At 31.1% G+C, this 26604-nt stretch overlaps 2 protein-coding genes across 2 annotated transcripts; both read left to right on the top strand.

Annotated features, from left to right (window-relative positions):
• The first annotated feature begins 287 nt into the window (after positions 1-287).
• Positions 288-11114, top strand: LOC134713962 (uncharacterized). Its single transcript, XM_063575226.1, has 6 exons — positions 288-430; positions 2862-2969; positions 5380-5464; positions 9772-9933; positions 10388-10470; positions 11056-11114. The coding sequence occupies exons 1-6, from the start codon at positions 311-313 to the stop codon at positions 11062-11064; spliced, it is 567 nt and encodes a 188-aa protein (XP_063431296.1). The 5' UTR covers positions 288-310; the 3' UTR covers positions 11065-11114.
• Positions 11115-17233: 6119 nt separating this feature from the next.
• Positions 17234-23775, top strand: LOC134713963 (uncharacterized). The gene is made up of 6 exons (XM_063575227.1): positions 17234-17406; positions 19555-19662; positions 21012-21096; positions 21730-21891; positions 22424-22506; positions 23525-23775. Exons 1-6 carry the CDS (start codon positions 17290-17292, stop codon positions 23531-23533), a joined length of 564 nt encoding a protein of 187 aa, XP_063431297.1. The 5' UTR covers positions 17234-17289; the 3' UTR covers positions 23534-23775.
• The last annotated feature ends 2829 nt before the right edge of the window (positions 23776-26604 follow it).

Raw genomic sequence — 26604 nt, forward strand, 5'->3', positions numbered from 1 at the left:
TATTAATATATAACATCATCATTATCTAAATCATTATTTTATTTAAAACAAACCTTAGTATGTTTTTGAACCAAATTGAAGTGCCTAAATCTAGTCTTAAATGTTGTTAAAATGAACTCTTATATGACAACAGATGGTTAAATCTTTTAAAAGTATTAGATTTCGCTTGAATTTCTATATAATGACATTACTTATCAAAACCTTTCTGCTTTATCTATGTAATCTTGCGAAATTCACATTTACGTCATAAGATTGACCATATATTAACCAATGCTGTAAAACTTACATTCAACAATTCCAATCTGCCAGTATGATGATAAGTTGTCTTGTTTTAGTCCTGTTGCCTGTTTTTATCTCAGGATGTTGTCCACCAAAAGCATGGACGGGCAAAAACTTTGCAAATTATGCCTCTGGTAAAGTTCATTTAGAGGTAAGAAATGTTAAATCAATTTTTTCCCCGATTTTGTCGGTTTGTTTTGTTCACACATTTTTCTCAAAGTTAAGATTTGTTTTGTAACTGGCATACAATTTAGAGGTTTGGGTAGCTATAAAATAAGGTTTAATCAAACATTTTCAACCTTAGGAATTGCCTGTACTAAGTCGAAATATGACAGTTGTTTTCAATTCCATTGATGTGTTTGAGCATTGATTTTGTCATTTGAAAAGGGACTTTCCATGTAGGATTTTCCCTAGAGTTCGATATTTTAGGTATTTAACTTTTCATTAGCCGAGGAGTACTTCCAGTGTGTTTAACAACTTTATTGGTTCGATAATTTTTTAATCTTCAGTCGTGAATTTTTAAAATCACAAGTCAAAAGACAAAACGAGTAAACTTTACACAATCGTCTAATTACAATTCTCAGCACAAAATTGATTCATTAATTGTTCAAGTAATTTAACTTAACTTTTAAAGGTTTAAAAACTGATATACTTTTCAACGGCTTGATAATAACAAAATCTATATAGAGATGAACATCCGAAATGTGTATCGACAAAACGTAAAGCGAGGGTGTTACTGTCAAAAATATTTACGAATTGAGAACATAACTTAAAAAAGGTAATAACACTATAAGGTTTCGGGAAATCTGGTATCAGAAATTTATGTTTTATCATATACAAGACAAGAATATTTTTTTCATCAAATTGGGGATCAGAGGAAAAAACAATGCCCCCCACATCCTTGAAGTTAAATGGTCGTTCTCTTATGGTGTATGTGTAATGTGTAATGTCGTAAACTAATTTTACGTGTTCAATGTTATACTGTGGTAAATAGATGGATATTTACTATTATATTATTTATTTATGTATTTCTCTGTTCTGACTTCTGAGTGTTCTTTTTATGTATGTGTATTGCATTCCTGTCTTGTAATGTAACATATGACGTGGCTCTGTACTTATACATCCCGTCATTTTGTAATGTACTATGTTTAATACATATTATTATCGCTCTATTCTGCTTATGTTCTTTGTCTATATAGCCTTTAGTGTTGGTTTTTTTTAAATATGACGCGGTTCTGTACTTATACAACCCATTATTGTGTTATAGGTTTTTTTTATTCTTATCTTTCCTATTCACTAATGTACTTCTTTGTTTTCATATTTGTTCGTTTTTCATATTGCTTAAGAATATAACACAGTATTGACTACTGTACCTCTATTTTTGACATTTTTAGCTCTTATGTCTGTTTGCTTTGTTCACACATCATTGTCAATATATAATGGAATTTTTGTGCGGATGTCATACAGGTGAGAGGTAAAGCTAGTTATTGAACCCAGTTATATCCACAATTTTCTACATCAGAAAATGCTGTATCAAGTCAGGAATATGACAGTTGTCATCGATTCGTTTGATGTGTAAGAGCATTTGATTTTGCCATTTGATTAGGGACTTTTCGTTTGAATTTTCCTCGGAGTTCATTATTGTTGTGATTTTACTTTTTGTCATTTCAACGGTTTTGTTTACATTGCCATATATAAACGGGAGCATTTGCTAGGCATAACATCTGGTTTAACCCTCAATTTTTTGCTTAAATTGTCCTGTACCTAGTTTTTTTTTCATCGTTTTTTTCATAGTTTATTAAAGAAAACTCAGCCGCAGAAGACAGCGCAACAGGGGAATATTATACACAATATTAATTACAACATATAGTTTATAATACAAACAGTATACATTTTTAAATTATACACCTTCAGAAATAAGTCTGTGTTTATTACAGTTTTAAATAAGACAAGCATCTTTTCTACCTTTTGAATAAAAAAAAATGAGAGCTTAGACAGCACATGACTATAACAATATTTAAGCAGCCAAGTACTTTTTTTTTTCATTTGGATATTGTTTGTAATATGGAGGTATGAACTTCCCCCTTAAATCCTTAATTTCACAAGTGTTACATTTACATATATAGTGGTATACATCCCCAAGACCAGCTTTACAAAGAAGATGTTTGGTTTAATTCATACCGTGTTTTGGAAAACTGTCAAAATACAGCATATACTACAATGCAATTAGCGTTTTAGTTTTATCGACTATAGATATATGTTGGACTCGTGCGATTGTACATACAATGGCTGGTGGATTATTTTATCAATATGAACAGAAAGATTGAAGACACAATAGACCGTTTAGAGACATATGTTCTACAATAAGGAATTCCAAGGCCTCGGCATGATATAAGTTGAATACAAAAAATAACTGAAAAAGCAAAATTTATTGAAAAGTATTGGCATGATACAGGCCAATGAATATTTACAATTGTAAAGCGATTCAAATTTAAAAGTTAATAACAGATAACTACAATAGTTGTAGCATTATCTTAGCGACGTAATATGTCTTATTTCCTGAAAATATGTTTTCTTCACAGATACTTCAAGATGTCTTCTATGATAACGGTATGATGACAGTTCACCAGAACCTGACTGCTAATGACGGAACATTAACAAGACAAACAATATATCTTAACTATCTTACGGTAAGTTACTTCATTATTGTATATTAGTACTTATTCTTTCGGGCAGTTGTTGATGGACTTTGTTTTGCTTGTTTTTATTTGTTTTAACTCAGTTATTTGCCATATTTGGCTCACCTTGCCCAAAGAACCACGTGATATATTATCATCATTTGGTGTCCGTTGTCCAGCGTCTGTTCGTTTACTTTTACAGAACTCTTCTTCTTAGAAATAACTTGGCAAATTGAAACCGAGCTACCTCACAATCATCCTTGGTATCTAGTTTTAACAAATATGTGAATGATGATACCGCCTGCAAAATAACATAAGTTGCAAGGCTAAAATAGTTCAATGGATAAAATGAAAGTATTGTCAACTATTTTACAAATATCTATATATATATATATAGAAAATCTGACATTACTCGATTTATTTTACTTGAGTGGGGGGAGTTTTACCGGTTCGCTCATAATAATCCAGTCCATCTATAGTTAGGTGTTTAGGATAAGTGTCCAGTCATTGTTTTGTAAATGCCTTTGATGACACTGATAGGTGATTAGAAATCAGTAAAAATTATAACGACAATCATTCTTATCACACACATCTTCAAATAGACTGTCCTTATGCAAATTAAAACGTATGCTCCGCCCGTCAGTTGAAATAACATTGGTAATAGGATTGTGGATCTTGTGATTTTTTTAATTATTTCTGTCTTTTAAGATTTTGTGTATCTGTTACAATGTTTGAGAAAATTGGTAAAAATAAAGATAAAACTGTAAAATTCGAGGGGTTTTTTTTGGCAAAAAAAAACATATCAGAAGTCGTCTGACAGTTAATTTTTGATCATGGACATAACTCTAATCAGTTTGACATTAAATAACTCTAATCATTTGATCACTTTCTCATGTCAGAGATTCTGAGTATCTCTATTAATAGCAGTTTCCGGGTTAAAAGATATCAGTTGCATTTCACCCATATGTTCAATTTTAACCATGTTGAAACTGTTTATCGGCAAGCAGGATCATCAGACACATTTGTGAATCTTAATACACCATTGATGATTGTGGCGAAGTTTGGTTATATTTGACTCAGTTGTTTCAGATGAGATTATCATGATAAAAAACGGTACATTTGTAAATAGACTCTTTTCCTTTTAGTAAATAAGGACAAACTGTAATGTAAACAACAAAAATATCCAACAGATCGAAATCTACAAATAGTCAGCATTGCCAACATCTGAAAATGATACCTTATAGAATTTACTGCTCTTGAAAGACGTGTTTACTTATCAGCAGATAACAAGATAGAACTATAGTAATAAAATAGGAAACTGCTGTGTTACAATACTAAAATTATGGAAAACATGATTAGCATAGTATCAATTTATTTAAAGATAACAAAATAAAAAAGGATCAATTCATTTCACCACTTGGTCGATGGTACTGCTGGAAGACGTTTCTTCCCCGAAGGTATCACCACCACAGTAGTCAGCACTTCAGTGTTCACATGAATATCAATTATATGGTCATTTTTATAACAAACTGTTTGCAAAAGTATAAATTGTTCGAAATACTAAGGATTTTCTTATCCCAGGCATAGATAACCTTAGACGTATTTGGACTTTTGGGTCAATGCTCTTCAACTTTGTACTTGTTTGGATTTCTAACTATTTTGATCTGAGCGTCACTGATGAGTATTATGTAGACGAAAAGCGCGTCTGGCGTATCCAATTATAAGCCTGGTACCTTTGATAAATATTGCAATGAACCAATACAACTCAATTGAAAACAATATAATTTGATTTATAGTACAATTCTAGATTCAATTTCAGTTTCAGTTGAGTATGACATATCATAGGAAATATGATACTACTTATTCTATGATATATTTGTTATATCTCATGAAATGTATGTTTTAAAGCATTGCATAGAATGCCTCACATAAGAAGTTATATATTTACAACTAAAAATATCGTGGAACAGTTAATTTGATGTCGTTTGGACTTTTTTTCAGATTTTTCATCATTAGGAATAAAATTTCTTTATGGAATTACTGTAACAGAAAAAAATATTGATTCAATAATTCAAATATCGTGTACCAGCCATTAAGATGCCAAATTTGATTTTTTTTTTTCGCCAAATGCATCATCCACATGGACTATACGCTGGTTAATCAGTGTGCACTCAGTTTTGTTAAGGTTATTCCAAATATGTTTTTATATACATTCTTCTATATAGACAAACACATTGCGCGGAATTAAAGACAGAAAAAAACTATTGTGTATTTCAAATTTTTATTTAATAGTTTTAATATGGTGTGTCAGCCATGAAGATACTAAATTTTAATTATATTTTTCATCAAATGCTTCAAGTACCTCGAACTTCTACATAGACATGTTCGTAACTTCATTATTATTTTTCTCTCAATCTACTAGGGTATCCAATATGTTATGACTAGAGATGGAAGATGTGAGAATTCTAGTATAGTTTTTACTGGGGTAGGAGAAACTTGTATTCCAGGTACGTAGAAGTATTTGATAGATAATTTCCGAAAGGATATGGGTCAGCCTTCACGTTTGTAAATATAATTTTGGCGGCATTTCTGTCTTCTTTTGAAAGATTTGATCTAGCTAACTTATATTTACATATATAGATTATTAAATAGTGATATCACCTTGATCAAATATATTTTCTATGTTTCTGAATAAATAAGTGTACTTAAGACAATGTCTGACTGTTTTGTTTGTTTGTTTGTTTATTGGGGTTTTTTTATGGTTAGAAATACACAATTAGGGAAAAAAATTGACACTAATTATTTTTAACCACCCTCTTTTCCTTCCTATCTAGTAAATAAGGCTTACTATTTGTATGTGTATATATATTTTTTTTTGTTTTTTGAACTACATCAAATATTGCTTGTTACATAAACCATCAAGATTCCAAGCTTCTCTTGAATTACCCTGTTACAATCCACTGACTACCCAGGGTATAATCAGCTGATTAAATTAATTGACATACATTTTGTTTACAAAACTCTATACTAACAATATAAAAAAATACTCATTGATCATGTTTCTTTTAATTGAAAGTAACATTGGACTTATTGTCTTATGTCCATTAATATTGGTATCTACTCTGTTGGTGTATTCATTAATAAATATTCTGAATACGTCTATGTTTTTTGTTTTCTGCTCAGATACATAGTATGACTTATATATATTAAAACTAAAAATGTAACTAAAAAATTTATTGGGTAATACTTGCTGTCTGTAATTTTGTATCCAAATATCATGTGGTGTAATTTTATTGAAAAATCTAAATTACTCTTTTTCAAGAGATCGTTTATTTGTTGCCAAAATCTTGTTAAATAAGAGCAATTGAAATAATAATGAGCATAGTCTTTTTCTATGTTACAAAAATTACACAAACTGTTATTAGTTATTTTCCATAGTAATAAATGCTTTTTGGTTGGTACAATAAACTGTAGTAGTTTCCATCTGTATATTTTTAATTTATTTTCAGTTAAGTATTTAAAAATAAAGTTATATATTGAATTCATATTTGAAGTTTCTTGCAATGGTAAAATTTTAGCCATCTGTTTATCCGTACTGACGTTTCGTTTTCACTATTCACTAGAGAGTCATATAACATTTTATTTGAAAAAAATGTAGTCTCAAAATAACGATCTTTCCATGTGATCTTATTTCTCTGGATATTTACTTTACTTTGGACAGAATTTTCTTGTTTAATCATGTCAATCCAATTTTGTGGAATGGATTGTTTCAATTTATGAAATTCAGCAATCCAGTTTACTTTATACTTTAATTTTTTCAAAATATAATTTTCTGATAGTGACATAATGTCATCTAGAATGTCATTCAAGTATATTATATCACTTTTAATCCAGTTTTCGAAGATAATTGGTTTCTTATGAAATGCAATAAATTTATTCCCCCAAATTGTTTGTTTTCTTTTATCAGCATATGTCACTGCTTGTTTTGTTTGCCCACCCCCAGACAAAATCCAGGACTTCATTACTTCTCTTTAAAATTCTGGAACATATTTAAAATATTCTAAATGTTTTATATCATTTAAATTCATATTAAATATGATTAAAGTATTATTAGACACTTTTAAATATTTAAAAGGTATAAGCTTCCAGTTGGCAAATTTACCATTAACTAGTCTATATACCCATGATGCTTTAAGCGATATAAAATAACTTTTAAAATCAACCATTTGTAGGCTTCCTTTTACATAAGGAAGTGTTATCAGGTTTCTTTTTACTTTGTCTGGCTTCCTATCCCAAATATATTTAAAGCTTCTTGTTTCTATTTCTTTAAGATAATTTTCAGGAGTTAAGCAGACACTTCCCAAAATTGTAAATAACGGCAAAATTAATGCTTTAATAATTAGTATTTTCCCTAAAATTGATAGATTCCTTTTTTCCCATGTCTTGAACAATTTCATCATTTTATCTTTTTTACAATTCCAATTTATTTTTTTGCATTCATCTTTATCATGTCAAAAAACCACCCCTAATGCTTTAATGGGTTTATCTCCCCAATTAATCCCCGCAATTTTATCTTTACATGATTTCAATTTCCCTATCCATAATCCTTCTGTTTTATTTCTATTTACCAATAGTCTCGAAAATGAGCCAAAAAATTCGATTATATTCATTGCAGATATTACATCGTTTTTATCTTTACAAAATAATGTTGTGTCATCTGCTAGTTGTAAAATTTTAATGCTGTGACTTTCCCATCTAACTTGATAATGATTCCTTTTACTTCGTTGCTATTCCTCAACTTAAGAGCCATAATTTCAACAGCCAAAACAAACAATAACGCTGATAAAGGACAGCCTTGTCGGATTCCCCGTGAATTTTTGAAATTTTCTGATACCCATCCATTGTTCATAACACATGTTTGAACATCTGTTTACATAGTTTTAACCCACTTAATGAATGATTCATTAAACCCAAAATGTTTCAAAGTTCCAAGCATAAAATCCCATTCTAAAGAATCAAATGCTTTTGTAAAATCCACAAAAACAATTGCTTCCTCTATTTTGTATGTTTCCGAGTAGTCTATTACATCTTGGATTTGTCTCAGATTAAACTCAATGAATCCATTTTTAACATAACCGGTTTGATCATCATTTATAATTTTTGGAAGAACCTTTTTTTAAGCGTTGCGCAAGAACATATGACAAAATTTTAAAATCTATATGAAGAAGTGATATTGGACGATAGTTTTCTAAAAGTAATGGATCCCCCTTTTTAAATATCAAAGTTAATATACTAGAACGTTGTGAATATGAAAGACTGTTTCTATCGTATCCTGTATTTAAGACATTTACCAGTAGTGATTTAAGTTTATTCCAAAACAAATCTATAAAATTCTACCGTAAGTCCATCAAGACCTGGAGATTTATTTAATATCATTTTAAAGATACCATATGTGCATTCCTCCACTGTACTTTTCTCATCGGATATTAGTTTGTCATTTTCATCAACGGTATTTTCTAATTTTGTATTGCTGATATATTCTTCTGTTAAATCTTTATTTAAACTTTTTTTGTTATACAAGTTTTCATAATAATCTTTTATTTTGTTTAAAAGTTTCTCTTGATCCGAAATTATTTCCCCATTATCTCCCATTAGCTTACTTATAGATTTTTTTAACTTTTCTTTGTTTTTCTAACCCAAGGAAGTAAGAATTATTTTTTTCACCAAACTCTACCCATTTTTCTCTGGATCTCACTTGAGCTCCCTTCGGTTTTTCTTCATATATCTTATTTAGCTCTTCTCCAATACCATTAATGTCTTTTTCTATTTCATCGTCATCTATATTTGTCTCGTCTCTTAATTTTATTTTCTTCTTCTAATTCTTTTTCAAGAGTATATCTCCGTCCCTTCGTTAACATGCTTTATTTTTACAATAATTTGTGGTTACTTCCCTTATCGCGATTTAAAACTCATCCCATAATAATCTACAATCTAATGTTTCCTTTTCGAAATTATATTTATCTATCAAAGTATTAATCAGTTCTTGGTAATCTTTATCTTGCAAAACTGAATTATTATTTTTCCAATACCCATTGCCCCTTTCTGATACCCCTGGCTTAAATTTTAGAAATACGCTTTGGTGATCAGTAGACCGAATAACAGTGTGTATATTTCTGGACAGAGAATCTTTCAAAGATTTCATTTCAATGGTTAAAAGGTGAAATATGATCTCTTTTTGGTGTAACCATGGCAACAATCTGCATTTATTTATTACAAAATATTGCAAAAAGGGGTGCGAAAATGACACACAAGTAATTAAAGGGCGTAAATTCTCACCAAGCCGAAACATTTTTGTTTGTGCTGGTCACGCTCCAGACTGTTATCAGAAAATGATTTCAGTGTTTTTTGTTTCTTATAAGTATATGACTGTACCTTTGGTATCTTTCGTCCCTCTTTAATTATCTTAATTGAATGTATCGGCGTGTAAACTTGGTCTTACACTCAGACATTCAACATCAAGTTTTGGATTCGTTCAGTATGTGAGTGAACCGTCCAAGTTTATACATCAATAAACACATCTTCAAAATCATTATCTTTATTATTATGTATATTTTTATAATGTGTTTTGCAAGAAGCAATGCCATATATATATATCTCATTTTGATACAAATTTGGTGTCTGTATATATAAGTTTTGAAACTTTGATAAAATTGAACGATTTTTAAAATTTGATCTCGATAGTAGTGTATCTGTCAATGTCTGACATAAAAAAAAATACAAACCCAAATTTGCAATGTTATCATTACAATTATAGATAATGCAACAATTTCTAAATCCTACATTGGTGCTGGTGCAAATAAGGTACCCACTACTATGTTCCGGCTGATTGGTAATGGGTTCTTGACATACATTTCTGTAATAGACGATGGATGTGTACCACTTATGTACGAAACTACTGGAACACTGCCGACTGGAGGTAAGTCTAAATCTGTCTAAATCTGAAATTTGTTATACTGTGACAAAAAAGTAAAATAACAAAAATACCGAATTCCGAAGAAATTTTTAAAAAAAAGTCCCTTATCAAATTGCAAAAGCGAATGCTCAAATACGCCAAACGAATGGAAAACAAATGTCATAATCCTGACTTGGAACAGGCATTTTGTAATGTAGAAAATGGTGTATTAAACCTGGTTTTATCACAAGCGTGACCTCCCACTTATAAATAAAATATTCAATGTGCATCATGGTTTTGCTTTCAGCTAGTTCAAGCATATACAAAATGGATGTCATATCGTTGAAACTACGAATACGAAATTGCAAAATAATCTTGTTGTCAAAACAAATAACAGAACTAACACAATATGAAAAACTTGACTTTAACCTTATGGGTATGACACAACATCATAATAGTATTATTTCATTTATTTCAGATGGCCTTAAATTGACCGTAGAGTATTTTGGAGTTGTGGCTGTTAAACCAGATGCAAATATAATGAAAATGCCAGCTTCCTGTGTAAGTAGATATTTTTCGAGCGAAAACTGTCATTAATATCCATAAAAAATAACTAGTTGGTAAAATATTTAACTAAATTAAGCTTATATAGATTTTTATAAAAATTTAGTAAAGATGAAATCACTAATATTTATATGATTTGCTGAAATTTCAATATCAAACATCGTTTTTGATGATGAGATTGTTTAAAAGATAGTTTTTAATAAGATGTAGTTTGTTTGCTACATTAGAGACAAAAAGAAATAAGTCAGTACCTAAAAGTCATATTAAGGTCGTTAACCATCACCAAAACCGATACAGCATAGCAAGCTAAATACGACCGCGACATAACAAATGTCGAACATTTGAAACGAGATAACAATTTTGTAAAAGAAACGTTCACGTTCCTTATGTGTGACAGTTCAGGCGTCATTTCGCTGTAACAAACAGCTTTTGTAATGGCTTCATATATTCAATACCCTCATAATTGAATGATGAATATTCGAGAGCCATCTTGAAATATGAAAAAATTGCGTTTTTAAAAATTGTTAGAATACGTATTTGTTTGTACATTTAATTAGATCTGCTTTTTTTTTTTTACTTCAGATGATGTAAGAACGTCAATACTCCAGAATTTTTCAATAAACTGTATATAGTTTGTATCAGTGGTTGCCTTATATCTTAAAAATGATCATCAACATTGGTCAAATAATTAGTTTTTAATACTTACCATTTAGTTTAATCATGACTTAAAACTACTGAATGTGATTATTTAGGAGAGTATAAAAGGGTTAAAGGGTGTCACCTATACCTTTTTTTAATCATTTGTTCAACTGCTAAGAACCAAAAACAAATATACTAGGTGATATGTTGACAGTCAGAAACAGTTATCAAGTGACCTCATTACATAGTTACTACACGTAAAGATAAACGCAAAGCAAATAGAATCAGTGAGAAGATAAGCGTAGGAAAGGCATGTTAGTAATATTTCAAGGTTGTGTTCTCATTTGTTTCCCTGTCCTATATTTTCTCCCATTTATTAATGGTAGCCCTGTCGTGTAATGTTGTCATTTTAATGTTATAATTAACATTGCCCTTAAAGCGGGAGGTTTGGCATGCCACAAAACTAGGTTCAACCCACCATTTGTTCATAAAATGCCTTGTACCAAGTCAGGAAAGTGGCCATTGTTACATTATAGTTCGTTTCTGTTTGTGTTACATTTTGGTGTTGTGTTTCTGTGGTGTCGTAGTTCTCTTATATTTGATACGTTTCCCTCAGTTTTAGTTTTTAACCAGGATTTGTTTTTTCTCTATCGATTTATGAATTTCGAACAGCGGTATACTACTGTTGCCTTTATTGAGCACATTCCTTTAAGTATTTGCGACAGTTGAAGTTGTGAAATTTCGAAACTTATCCTTCATGTCTCCAAACTGTCCATGGACATACATGTATATGATACATATATTTGCTCATAATATAACCAATAAAAAGGTAATTTTTAAGTTCGTCAGATGCGTTAGTCTAAGTTTACCTTCTTCATGACGAATAAGAATACATTAATCTATCTACGGTCAAATACTTCTAGGAAAATGGAACCAAGGTAGAACCATAGTTTTTGATTATTTTGAAGTAGTAATAGTTATCAAAGGTACCAGGATTATAATTTAGTACGCCAGACGTGCGTTTCGTCTACATAAGACTCATCAGTGACGCTCATATAAAAATATTTATAAAGCCAAACAAGTACAACGTGGATTAGTCTATCCAGTTATTTCAAGATCGAATCCAGAGTTCCAAAAAAAGGGTAAAAGAATGCTGCTTATCAAAAATTTACCTTTAGTTAATACGAAAAACCTTAAGAATGAATAGGAACTTGAAATAACACATGTATTAAGCTCAAACTTATAAATGCTTCTATCATCATTTTCAATATCACTCAGCAAATACCACAAACAAGGTCAACACTAAATTTCGACACTCAAGTACTAAGTAATATACAAAAAAAATAACGACTAAAAATATGTAAAACAGCAACAAACGACAACCAGTGAATTACAAGCTCCTGCCTTGGGACAGGCGCATACATACAGAATGTTGGCGGAGGTAAACATGTTAGCGATATCACAATCCTCACCCTAAACTGGACCAGTAGTGTAGCAGTTCAACATGAGAACGAACAACGATAAATACAAATACAAATACATATATGAAGACCTAAAGACCTAAAGTACTATGACAATTAGTACAGATCTAAGAGTACTTGCAGTTACTGACAGTAAGTTCTAATCCAAAAACAAATAAAAGCAAATCATGCATCATAGTCTAAACTATCGATCAATTCACATCCAACATCCAATGGATTTAGTTTAAAAGACGCAATAAACAGTCGAACAAATACATGACCTTGAGAATTGCCAAGATACCGGAATCGACAGATTGCAGATTTATAAAAGTGCATGTATATGTATATGTTCAAGACCATATGAGTATTTGGACCGTACGCGTACGGTCCGGACCGTATACGTATACTCGTACGGTCAGACCGTATGAGTATACGCGTATGGTCCAGTACGAGCTGATTATACATGTTATTGGAGAATATGGGTTAAATTCAAACAAACATTTTATTCGGGAATTTCTCACTACATTGAAGACCAGTTGGTGACCTTCTGCTGTTGTTTTTTCTATGGTCGGGTTGTTGTCTCTTTGACACATTCCCCAATTCCATTCTCAATTTTATTTATCACAAATTAATAATTTGAGAGTTAAGTTATGTTGATCTGTTATATGCATTTGTATCTAATAAACTTGACCAACTTCTAAATATAAGTCAGACGGTCCGACCGTATGATTATTTTGAAAAAGTACGTATACGGTCCAGACCGTACGCGTACGTTCCAAATACTCATACAGTCTGGAACATATATTTAACAATATTATTTAGTTTGCTGTTGATTTACTTATCTTCATGGACGAGTTATTTAAAACGTTTTAAGTAATTTGTGGTAACGAAATCCCTGACTTAATAATTTACAAGTTCGTTAAAATCTAAAACGTCACGGCAGACATGGGCATAGCGAACGAGTTGCGAAAAGTAAACACCGATAAGATGGTGCCAAAGGAACATCTCTATCCAAAAAAAGGAAAATAAACAATATGGAACGAAAAAAAAGATTTAGAGTGTAGTTTCTCTTGTAAAACTGATATATCTAAATCTAGTAAAGGACATGTAGCTATAAGCGTTTACTCTTATTACTCTGTTGTGTCGTAGTTCTCTTAAATTTGATGCGTTTTCCTCAGTTTTAGTTTGTTACCAGGATTTTTTTTCTCTATCGATTTATGAATTTCGAACAGCGGTATACCCCTGTTGCCTTTATTTACATTTGATTTATTTAAAGTAAGTTCCTTTGGGTTAATTGCGGCAGTGTTTTTTAAAATTCTTGATTATTTAACGAAAAGAATATCATTAAGATAACGGTCAATGTTGTTGAATTTATCATTTGAATGCAATTTATACGATGTTTAAATCGTTGATTTAGATTAGAACGTGTGCCATGAGATCTATCTTACGTTGTCTATTATCAACACTATCTATGATATGAATAGAACAAGATTAAGATATATTCCTTTGTCCAGGTATATTGTCATTTAGAACCAGGAGATGTTGGGTGTTTTTCCTATGATTCAGGATAAAATTTCTATTGATAGGATGTACGTGTCCATGGTCACACTATCATTTACAGGGTTATCTCCTAAAACAAAACATTCTTGAGTAAGGACACGACACTCAACTCGTTTAACAGTCATCACCACGAAAAAGTTTGATAAAGACAACAGTAGAATACCGCTGTTCAATAATCATAAATCGATCAAGCGAAAACAAATCTGGGTTGCAAACTTAAACCGAGGTAAACAAACTGTAAGAAGAAGAAATAAACAACTGCAACAAACAAACAAACGCCAACATACTTAGAAATGAACTATTTGATAACAACTGACATATTACTGGCTTGGTACAGGACATTTAAAGAAAATATGTGTGGCTAAACCTGGTTATATTGCTAGGCAAACCTCCCGCTCATATTTTCTATGTTAAAATACCATTAGAATTAGAACACTGCGTGATACTTACACAGTACAAATAAACGCAAGACACTAAGGACAGCGAAATACATAAATGAATAGTACATTACAACATGTAAACCGCAGCAGCAACTGGCACCGCCAATGCATTAACGACAGTACACCACGGTCTAACATCAAGGAAATCATGATAGGAAACACAACGCCTAGCATATCGTATTAGCTAGGAAATATACACTCCACATACAGGTGCTTCTGGAATGCTTTTACATAAAAATGGAAAGTTCACTGTTAAAACCTAAATCATCAGTTTTGTCGTGTAGTTTTGTTTTCAACTGACCTTAGTTGTCAAATTCTACATGCAACTCAATATATGAGACAGACTTAAATGTATTCGTTGTATCTCTGGTTCGATCGGATGGATACGTTAAACATTGTCACAACATTTGAATTATTAAATGAGAGAACATCATCTATATAGCAGAAAGAGAAGTTAAAAGATACAGCAAACTTCTTTTAATTTTTTATAAGATTTGAATATAGGAGTGTTAAATGAAGGCAATAGTTCGAAATTCATAAATCGATTGAGAAAAACCCCCATTCGGGTTAAAAACTAAAACAGAGGGAAACGCATCACATATAAGAGAAGAACTACGACACAAAAGAAACACAACATTAAAATGTAACACACACATAAACGAACTATAATATAACAATGGCCATTTTCCTAACTTGGTACAAGACATTTTAAGAAAAAACATGGTGGGTTGAACATGGTTTTGTGGCATGCCAAACCTCCCGCTTTTATGGCAATGTTAAATATAACATTAAAATGACAACTTTACATGACAAGACTACAATACAAATAAATGGGAGAACATACAGAACAGAGAAACACACGAATAATAGCTAACAAAAGATACCAGGTTTAAATCTTATACGCCAGACATGCGCTCAGATGAAAAAAGTTCGAACGCCAACGCAAGTAAAATGTTGAAGAGCGCTGGGGACCAAAGTTACATAAAGTTGCGATCAATACGGCTAGGGTTTTCAGCCTGGGATAAAACATCCTTAGTAAACATCGGTTTTCAATTATTATCACTTCGTCTGGCGCAAATATATGATTTCAATCCTGGAATCTACGACGAGATTATTTATAACCACTGGGTCGATGCCACTGCTGATGGAGCTTTTATTCTCTGAGGGTATTGCCAGCCTAGAAGTCAGTACTTATGTGTTGACATGAATGAATTATTATTGAAATAGTCATAATTATGAATTAAGTGTTTACAAATATTAGATTTTTTTTAAATACTAATGCTTTTCTACGTCAGGAATAGAATATCTTAGCTGAGATTACCTGAAGTTCGGTTCGTTTTGCTCAGTCTTTAGTTTTCTATGTTTTCTATGTTTTGTTTTGCATTGCGTATTGTTTGTCTTTTAGTCTCTTGGTTTTAATTTATTTTCGACTGGATGTTAACTATTTGCCTTTGATCACGGGTAGACAGTTTTATTCTATCTATGGGTAAACTAAATTCCAACACAAAACGAGTTATAAGATTTACTACGGCTTTTTTTAAACTAATTTCATTTTCGATTTAAAATATCTTAATATAATTAAAAACTAGGATTTTGAATAACTGTGGAAACATTATTACTAGTATTCGTTGATTATTAATTTTCGTGGATTTTGTACAGTGGAACCACGAATTTTGATATTCAACGAATTACAGATTATCTTAAGGAATGCATGCAGACATTTCCAAAAACCTCGAAACTCAATATACAAGTTTCCATTAATCCATGAAACTTGTTACCCACGAAAATAAATGAATCCAAAGTATCCAAAGGACATTTTTGAATCAGAATAGATTTGAGGGTGAGTTATTGAGCTTATTTGGACATGCAAAAGTCATTTCAATGTTGCCCATCGCTACAAATATTTGTTTTAACAAATGATATAGAGCACATGTGTGTTGCATCAACATATCAATAAGAATAATGTTTAAGGTAAAACAGATATGTTTTGTGGCATGAATATAGCTCTATATTTTCCAAACTTAAACTATTCTAAACAAAATTGATTAACAATTAATATCTTTCGGAATGTGTATGTGTACTTGCATTTTGTCTTACTCTGGATTTGCAATATTTTTCACAGCAACTATTTTTTGCAAATAATAAGCAATTAAAATTCTGATGGAATTTACACTATTGTTGATAAGCATCTTTTCCTGTCAATTCTAATCTACTTTGTTAATTGAGTTTAGGGTCAATAGAATTCCAAACAAAGGTAACAATAATGAGGAAAAAATAAGCTGAATTCAGTCATAGGTGAAATATATGTGGGTCGTGTTTTTATCTATCATTTTTCTAAGACTTTTAGTTATGCATGTATACATGTACGTTAGGTTTGAATTGTTTTAAGTGTTAATCATGACAGAAAAAATCTTTTTAACCATTTTCCTTTGTCACGGTTTCGGGATATGTTTTTTTAAATCATTTGATGTATAGTGTCATCAATATGTTTTGTAATTATTTAAAAATATTTCCGGATTTCTCTTGAACTATCAACTAACCATGGAAATATGTTGTTAGACTATTCACCCTATATAATGACATGAACTTATCGAACATCACTCTGCTTTATCTATAAAATCTTGAGAAATCAACATCTGTATCAACATTCAAATTGTTTATAAGTCTACGATACCAATAGATGCCACTTATCTCACCTTGAACGCCGACCTTTCAGAATGCTTAGTTACCTTATTTTTGTACTGTTACCTATTATAACTTTTGGTTGTTGTCCGCCAAAGACATGGACATCCACGAATTTTGTAAATTATGCCAGTGGTCAGACCCATTTAGAGGTAAGGAAAAAATGGTTCATACAATGTACGTAAGAGCACAGACAGCACTAGGCGATAAGGATTATCGTCTTGTCATTCCTTCCTTAGAGCGGTTTTTAATCTAAATAAATATTTCCGCTTTATTCATCATATCTATTAAGGTTATATAGTGAAGTTTGATAACTTTGATTCGTGATAATGTAGTATAACATTCAGTCTTATCGTAAAATGTGCATACTGTTCTTTTGAACTGTTCCACATTTTATCCTTTCGTTGCCTTTTATAGGTTACTTTATACAATATACAACCGAATCCTTTGTTCCAATGCGAATGGATTGTTTACTTATAGCATTAGCAATCCTGCCACATCTTTTTATTTTCATATAAATGTATATTAAGGGGGGAGGATAAGGGATTTAAAAGTTTTAAGTTTTTCCTTACTGCACAACTTACAACTGACATCTTTTATTAAGTTTTTATGGTTATACCTTTTAATATGTTAACTTTGATAGTCGTCAAAACAATTGATGTAATGTTGGTGGGGTGAAAATAACCTGTTAACACAGAGATATCTCACTTATTTGACAAAATAGAAAAAATAACAATGTATTGACCCGACTGGCAAATCGATACTGGAAACAGTACGCCTTATTCCCGACAAGCACATTTCAAAGAAGAAGGTTCAACAAAGATTGTCGAACATGACCAAGTGCTGGATACTTTGACTATAACTTAAAAAGAGCGTCTTTGGAAAAGAGGGAAACCCTTCAAGATTTTTTTTTTTAATGTGAAAAGAGCATGACCGTCTCTAAATGATGTTTAAAGATGTCTGCGGTATTCATTTTGTTTAATGCTTTGAATTTAAAAAAACAAACTTCAAATCTGATTTGGAGTAGCTGTTTATCATTATTTTTGTACCAAATACTATGAAATCGTTGATGTCAACTAAAACACACGCCGAGATAAATAGATTATAAGAGGTTTTCATTAATTGAAGTGTCTTTAAAAAAAAAATAATAAAAAAAAAATAAAAACATAACTAAACTGGAAAAATATTTTCCAAGGCATCAGAAATCTACAACTGTTATGAAATGTAAAAAAGGAAGGAAAAAGGTATACTTACAGAGAAGCACAAAATGAAAAAAGGAAATAAAACGAATTATTGCAAATATAATTCTGATACATCTTCGCTTATATATAGTTACTATCAATTATCAGAGTACTGAAGTACTAAACATCGGATGACCGCAAGTTTTGATGGGTGGTCACAAGCACTGCCGACTTGTCAAAGAAAAATAATCACATCTCTTTACCTGACAGTTAGGTTAAGATACATAGATATATTTTGGTGAGACAAGCGGTTCATGTGTGGATGATTAATGAATGATAGGGCATTCAACCTTACCGTAATAACTATTATATTTTAGTTATATAATCATTTTTCTATCAGTATTGTTGTTAGATATTATTAAAATATATGTATAACAGGCTTATATAAATTTCATTCATTTCTATATCATTCTATTCTACTATTCTGCATTGCAAGTGCATGGTGGACACTCTTTTGTAATAATTCGTTTTTTTATAAGCATTCATATTTTCACGCGTTTGTTGCAAAACCTTTCTTGATATATTCTTGATATAGTCTTCCGCATGCATGAGCCCATTTCTAACAACAAAACATTTTCATATCATTTATCTATGTTCTTAAAACTAATTTTCATGAATATGTATTGCTGAAATTAATATATAACAAGGGTAAGGAATGTTATTTTGCCCTCGATGATATCCGCGTCATTATACGAAATATGGTCGGTTATCAGTCAAAAATTCAAGTCACGTGTGTAGATATGTCTGCGGAAACATAACACCGGAATGTCCTCACGATCATTTGCTGTAAAAATGATATGCATGCGCAACTGTTCAAATTAATGTAAACATGAGGTGTACTTTTCATCAGTATCATTCATTTTGTCACCAGAGAACTTGTTTGGATTTTTTTTTTAATTCTTATAATCATCATTTACATGGAATCAATAACAAATCAACCCTATCGTTCTAAATTTTTAGATTATGAAAAAACACCCACTGAAATCTTAATCCTCAATTCAATTTTACAATGATAAACAAAACGATGCCTAAATACTGATTTCGATGTTTCTATTTCAGATTCTTCAAGATAATTATATGGACAATGGTGTTGCGGTTATCTCTCAAAATGTAACTACTGATCAAGGAATGGCACTTAACCAAAAACTATATGCCAACTTTACTTCGGTAAGTTTTTTAATAATAGTCATCTATAAATATATGATGCATCTTTCCAACAGACAGTAAATGTCAGTTTGCAGGGTGTAGCGGTCTGATACAAGGGTTTAAAATACATCTAACATTTCAAATCAATTAATCTATCGGTTTCATAGTTATTTCGTGATAGGACAATTTGTATGTGTCCTCCCCGTTTTTTTAAATCCACTTTTAGTCACTTTGTTTTAAATATTATAAGTCATGCGGTGGAAAGTAAACTATGAAATGACAGTTAATCGTAAACAAATGTTGTTTCTTATATATTCATGTAAGTTAAACACAGAAAGACACGACAATAGTTGAAATAAATAGATATCTCAAATTAACGGATTTAAAAAAAAAGTCGGGACGGCAATTGTTCTGCTCTTAAGTACCTATAATTGCTTCCAGTTAATAACACCAAGCACAAGAGAGACCCCTCACCGAAAACTATAACCAAACCTGTTTAGAAATATTCTTGTGTATGCAATCGATGCCAGATATTCCCTCCCACCCAAGTTTAAATTACTGATTCTGAACGGTGTTTTTTTTTCAAAATTGATACATCTAAATAATAAACCAACTTACAGGTAAGAAGTTTACACCATTGTAAACACTTGTCACATGTTATGATATACTATTGAAATGTAATGATTAAAAAGACGACTTTGAGTATGATAGCTCTATTTGACAACAATTCGAAAACACAAAAAAAAAACCACAAAAAAACCCAACTAATTGTCCATCTAGATTTTGCGACAAAAACAAAGGCAAACGAGGGTAAAACACTTTTTTAAACACCAAGCATATTGATAAATCCACATTCCTAATCCCTGGATCGTCCCAAACTAAAACGGATATAAGCAGTTTGTCCTTACACGTTGCCAACTTTGAACCTTTATAAGAACTGTTGGACTATTTTTTCCTTAATAGGAAATCAGATATAATAAGCTCGTTCTGGTCTGATTTACAATGTATCTACCTATTAGTACATCCCTCGGTGCTATAAACGAACTCTTCAGCATGTGTGTATACCCTAGCCACTCATTTAAGCATGTATGGAAAAAAAACTGATTTAAGTATTGTATTGATTTAATCAAGTTTCCGCTTAAGAAAACCCTATACAAAGCTAAAAATAAGACGCCTTTCAATTAGTTGCAACGAAAATAATTAAAAAAATTGTTGGTATTAACATTTTACTTTCTCTTATAGACCCATTAAGTTGGCGCTTTTTTTTGCAACATTTTGGTATACGAGTGTTTCTTTGGGAACATACAGATAATGAACAGGAAACCAGTCTTATGTACTATTTACATCGTTAGGTTTTTACATTTATATAGGGCATGCAGTATGTAGTAGATAAAAACGGATCCTGCATGGGATTAAACATTACTAATACTGGTATTGGAGAAGGTTGTCTCCCCGGTAAGGAAACATTTATTTCCTAGTAAAATAGAAGAACAATCTATTTGGGGGATGGGGGAGATCAGATTTTTAAAAGAACGAGGGATTTATTTTCAGGAAAGATACAAAAGCAAAAAAAAATTTAAACTCTTAAAGAATGATATTAAATGGGAGAATGTAAAAATCCTTTTAAATCCTTGCTATTTTTTTTTTATAATTTTTGCTTTGAACGTAAAGGGTATCAATGTTTGATATATGAAATTTCTAGAGACAATCATTTCCTCACAAATGTTCTATTGATTATCATAATATCTCAAAAACAAGATCACAGAACTGTCATTTGTTTTTACTTTTTCAGTTAAATTTATACAATCAGTTTATAAAACTGGGTCAAACTGATCTCTTTTCGTCCCTGTTCCTCTTCCACTTCGTTCTTTGTTTGGCCTTTTTAAATTTTGGATTCGAGCGTCACTGATGAGTCTTTTGTAGACGAAACGCGTGTCTGGCGTTAATACAAAATTTAATCCTGGATTGTATGATAAGTTTATTTCCTTTGTTGTCGTCATGAACATTGCAGTGGTATTTCAAACTGTATGTTCAACAGCCTTTGAGACCTTAAAGTATAATCATAAATATAATTGATGTATATTTTAGATGATGCTGTATTTGCTAAATCTTACATTGGTGTTGGAGCAAATAAGATATCCGTCACCATGTACAATATGAAGACCGATGTCTATAATACATATTTTACTGTAATTGATGATGGATGTATACCATATTTGTACGAATCAACTGGTACTTTACCTAATGGAGGTAAGATAAATGAAAATCAATGCCATTTAAAAATACATGGTACAATAGATCGGAATTGTTTTTTGTATAGACTGCGAACAAAAGACAGATTTTACTCGTTAAAGACGATGTGTTGATCTTTACATCTCAACATGAAGTGACTCATTTCAGGAGTCTCTTCCAATACACAGGGCTTTTTATAAAAAGGGTGCAATGAAAAAAACCAAAGACGAATAAAAATAGACATTTTGACCTTAACATGAAAAACAGCGAACAAATAGACAAATAATCTCCACAAAATATTCTTAATTAAGCTAAATAATAAAATATGTTTCTATACTGTTAATGTCACGAAGTCGTCTAGCAAGATGTGGAATTTTCTCTTTTTGGTCGTCATTGTAAATATAAGATGCAGACAACAAATTAAATATCATAGAAAAAGAACCACGGAACGTATTTAAACATCTTTTATTAAAGTTTTTTTAAGAGTTGTTGTATATATATTTAGCTTGAAACATTGTAGTAATAAAACATCTTGTATATGTTTTTGTAGAGGGCGTTAAAATGACTGTAGAATATTTCGGAGTTATGGCTGCAAAATCAGACCCAAAGATGACGATGTTACCAGCTAGTTGTGTACGTTGAATTTTTGTCTTAGCAAAATCTGTCGGAAATATACTTTTTGTGAACTTCTAAAATATTATTATGCATTAAGGCGTAAACTATATTCACAAAAAAGTTACAAAAAAGAAGACATAAACAAATCTACTTCGAGAAAAAATCGTGGAATGCAGAATACCTCGAAATTTGTCAAGATCTTCTGTTTCTGTTGTTGACGATATGTTCGGGTTTTCTAAGACATGATAACTTAGATGACAAATAAGACAGGTCGAACAAATAATATTTTACCAAAACATTTCACAATAAAATCATAATTCGTGTTCCAAGAAACCCTGCCCTACCTATTGCAGTTTATGATATTCTTAATTACCAAAATCTTGTAAAATAATATTTTCTATAACTGCACATGCATAGATGCTGCAAAATCCTGATTAGTGGAATTGTGTAGAACTGTGTATGCAAATTGCTACATTTTTATTAACGTGAAGAGTACCGAAGAAAAATGTAACTGCACCATATGAAACTAAGACTGTTACATAGCAAAAAACGTAATAACAACAAAAAAAATCATGGTAATGTGCAATTGAGTTTATACTCTCAGAAAACTGGTAGTAAAATCATTACCGGAATGATATGCATTTCTTTGGGAACTTTTGTCATCTGATTGTAAAATCTGGGATACAAGTGTAAGCAAATATGTTAGTCTTCATCCATCTTGGATTCGGATAAAAAACACATCAATGTATAATTGCTTTCAATTGCGTTATATCTGTTACAGTTATGATCAGGACCAAAGGTGTATATAGCAATGGTTAAAAGATTATAATATAAAGTAAAGTAATTTTCTATACATTTCATTTCAAAGTTGTTTTATTTATTTCCTTAATTGTATGTAATTGTATTTTATAATGTACCTCTTGTTTCACATGTCAATGAGACGGATTGTTTTTAAAATAAAGCATATTGTATTGTATTGTTTGATATATATATGTATGTTAAGTTTAATCCACGTTTTTTTTCTCTTTTTCTTCAGATGATGTAAAAACATTAACGTTCCTGGAAATGATAAATTAACTTGTTTTCGTTTTATGAAAAACTTGAATAAATTTCGTGTGGTTTGTACAAATGTTTTTCGTTGTAATTAAAAACTGAATGTTGAACATTAAACAAACTACATCTATTAATCACCATAGCTTCATAGGAGTCAGTATGGCAATACTTATAAGAGAATGTTTTTAAATACTCAGAATCTGTTCAATAAATTTAATAACTCAGATTTAAGAATTGAATGCTTTTTTGTAATTGTATTGGGCATTAAAAGTGTTGACCGAAGTACATTGGCGCAATGAAATTACAGTCTTACCGCTGAATGTTCATTGATATGATTCGAAGTAAAATAAACTATCTGAGCATGATTGTAAAGAAAAGGTTAAATTATAGTAAAATGATATTCATGTTCGTTTTTGACTCATCCAGAATATGTAGGAAATAATTGTCACTGGACGTAAAGCAAGCATCAATCAATTGTCTTCTTTTGAAAAAAAAGGTATTTCGGTTTGTGAGCGGATTTTGTTGAGGAATAAACATGACCTTTTATTTTCATCGCAGAAAACTTCCAATGAAACATCGTCTGGTACTAAATGTTACATGTACCTGCAAATATTGAGTCTGAATAAAATATATAGATGACTTATATTTCTAAATATATCGGGACCGAGTGTTATAAGAGTTCCGAAAGATACCAAAGGGACTGTCAAACTCTTAGATCGAAAATAAACTAACAACGAATGGCTAAAAAATAAAAAGACAAGAAGACAAATAATAGAACAAAAGACACAATAAAGAAAACTTAAGCCTTAGCATCACGAACCCCTCCAAAACTGGGGTGCCATCAGGTGCTCCGTAAGGGTAAACAGAATGATCCTGCTCCGCATGTGGCACATTTCATGTTGCTCATGTATATTATAAGTAGATCTACTAAGGTATCACTATGTTGTCAACTCTGAGTTGGAGTCCTGCACCAAGTACGTTCGACTCCAATCTGAATTGACTAGAATTGTCACTACCTTTTGTAAATCCACTAAATGTGATAAAAACACAGAAAAAAATACCTCTTCAAAATAAACATAACTACAAAGATTTGTATAGAAAGACCATACAAATCCTTCATAACAGCAATGCTTATCATTTTAAAGTCTTTATTGAGGTCCAAATTTTCAAAACTACATGTCAATATGTTTGTCCCAAAACAGTGATAGCTTTTATGTTATTATCAGTAACTTGTAATGGAAGCAATACCTGGACCGCCTCCTGACAATATGCTTGTTAACCCCTACTTTCCTTTTCATAATATTATTACATACTTAGTAGTTAATTTTCAACAACAAAAATATTTATCTTTTTTGTTCTTTGTCTCTTTAAAAGAAACATTGTGCCAATGTTAAAAGAATGAAAAATCAAGAGAAATCGGTGTCCACCAAATTTTCAATGGCGAATGTTTCCAAAACAAGGACAATGACCATTATTTTTCTGCTTTTTACAGCGGATGACCGTGAGGGCATTCCATTGTATTGCTATCGACTAGATTTTTATTACGTAATATTCATTTTGGGTTTTTACACGATTTATAAACATGATAGCTACGCGGATATGAACGAGTTCATAAGAGCATTCCTTATCGTTTGTTATAAATACATCTCTTCAATGAATACTGATAAAAATACTTTTGTTTAGAACATAAATTAATAATATGAAAATGTTTTACATTGGTTGCAATGAATTACATTGATTTCCTCCAAGTTACGGGCATACGATGAAGTTACAGGGGAGGTAATGAAGATTCATCAATATTTAAATACAGGATCTAAACTGTATCGTTTATGCCTTTAAATAAAAACCGATAATTTCACATGTGAAATAAACGTGGTAAATTCACTTTCTAACTTCATACAACTCGTGACCGAACAACACTGATGATTAACGCATGCGCTACGTGCATTCGTTTATTAATGTGGTGTTCGGTCACTCGTTGAATATTTTTCTCTATTTGAATTCTTCGATTAGTTATTCTATAAATTTAAGGGAAAATATCATTGATAATATCTATGTACACGTACCGAAAAAAAATGTGTCAAAGCATGCGGAAGACTATCACAAAGAAGGTTAGTGACACTCCCGGCAAGGACCGATAAATCTGTATGGAAGATTGTGTTATTTTGCGGGAAAATATAAATGCTTACTCATATCCAATCTTTTAGAAAAATCGAATTTTTACAGTGTCCACCATGCACTTGCACTGCACTATTATTACAAAAGTAGAAAAGAATTATATACAAATGGATGATAATTACATGTACATGTAACTGCTATATGAGTTTAATATATAACAACGAACCAGTGTATACTGATTTGTATCACTACAATATACTAGTTATTACGGTGAGGTTGAATTTCCTGTCATTTATTCATCATCCACGCTCAACCTGGTCTCATAAAACAAATCTCTGTAAATTTACCTCAGTTTCGGGTATAGAGGTGGGATTTTTTTTGTGACAAGTGCTTTTGGCCATCCACAAGAACTTGCAGTCATCCGATGTTCAGTACTTCAGAACTTTGATTTAGTTCTGATATTTAACAACTATCGATAAATGTTAAGGATCCTTCTCGGTTTTGTTAAAATACACTTGTTTTAATGAAACTTAAAGTTAAAAGGAAATCTTGTAACCACGTCGATAATACTAACACCCACTTTAATAATGATCGAAATTTGATCACTTTCTATGCTCATAAATGATAATGATCTTTATTTATCAACCTTTTGCACTCGAGCTCACGGAAATAGTATATGATAATAGACAATGAATCTCCGTTGGTTAAAAATTAGCTATCTATTATGAATGATTAGAAAAAATAACGCAAATATCCAGTTATATTCAATTATAATTGTAATTAGTATTGCATTTAAACTGTTTTACTAAATTTTAAAATCTATATTTTATTTAAAGTGAGCACATTAACAACATTTGTCGGTATAACTGGTGCTTATTTTGTAATGTTTGTTTTTCAATTTAAGTATTTGATTTGTATTATTTTAGTCATTTCCGGTGTATATTA

Source organism: Mytilus trossulus, chromosome 4, assembly GCF_036588685.1.
Source record: "Mytilus trossulus isolate FHL-02 chromosome 4, PNRI_Mtr1.1.1.hap1, whole genome shotgun sequence".
NCBI lineage: Eukaryota > Metazoa > Mollusca > Bivalvia > Mytilida > Mytilidae > Mytilus > Mytilus trossulus.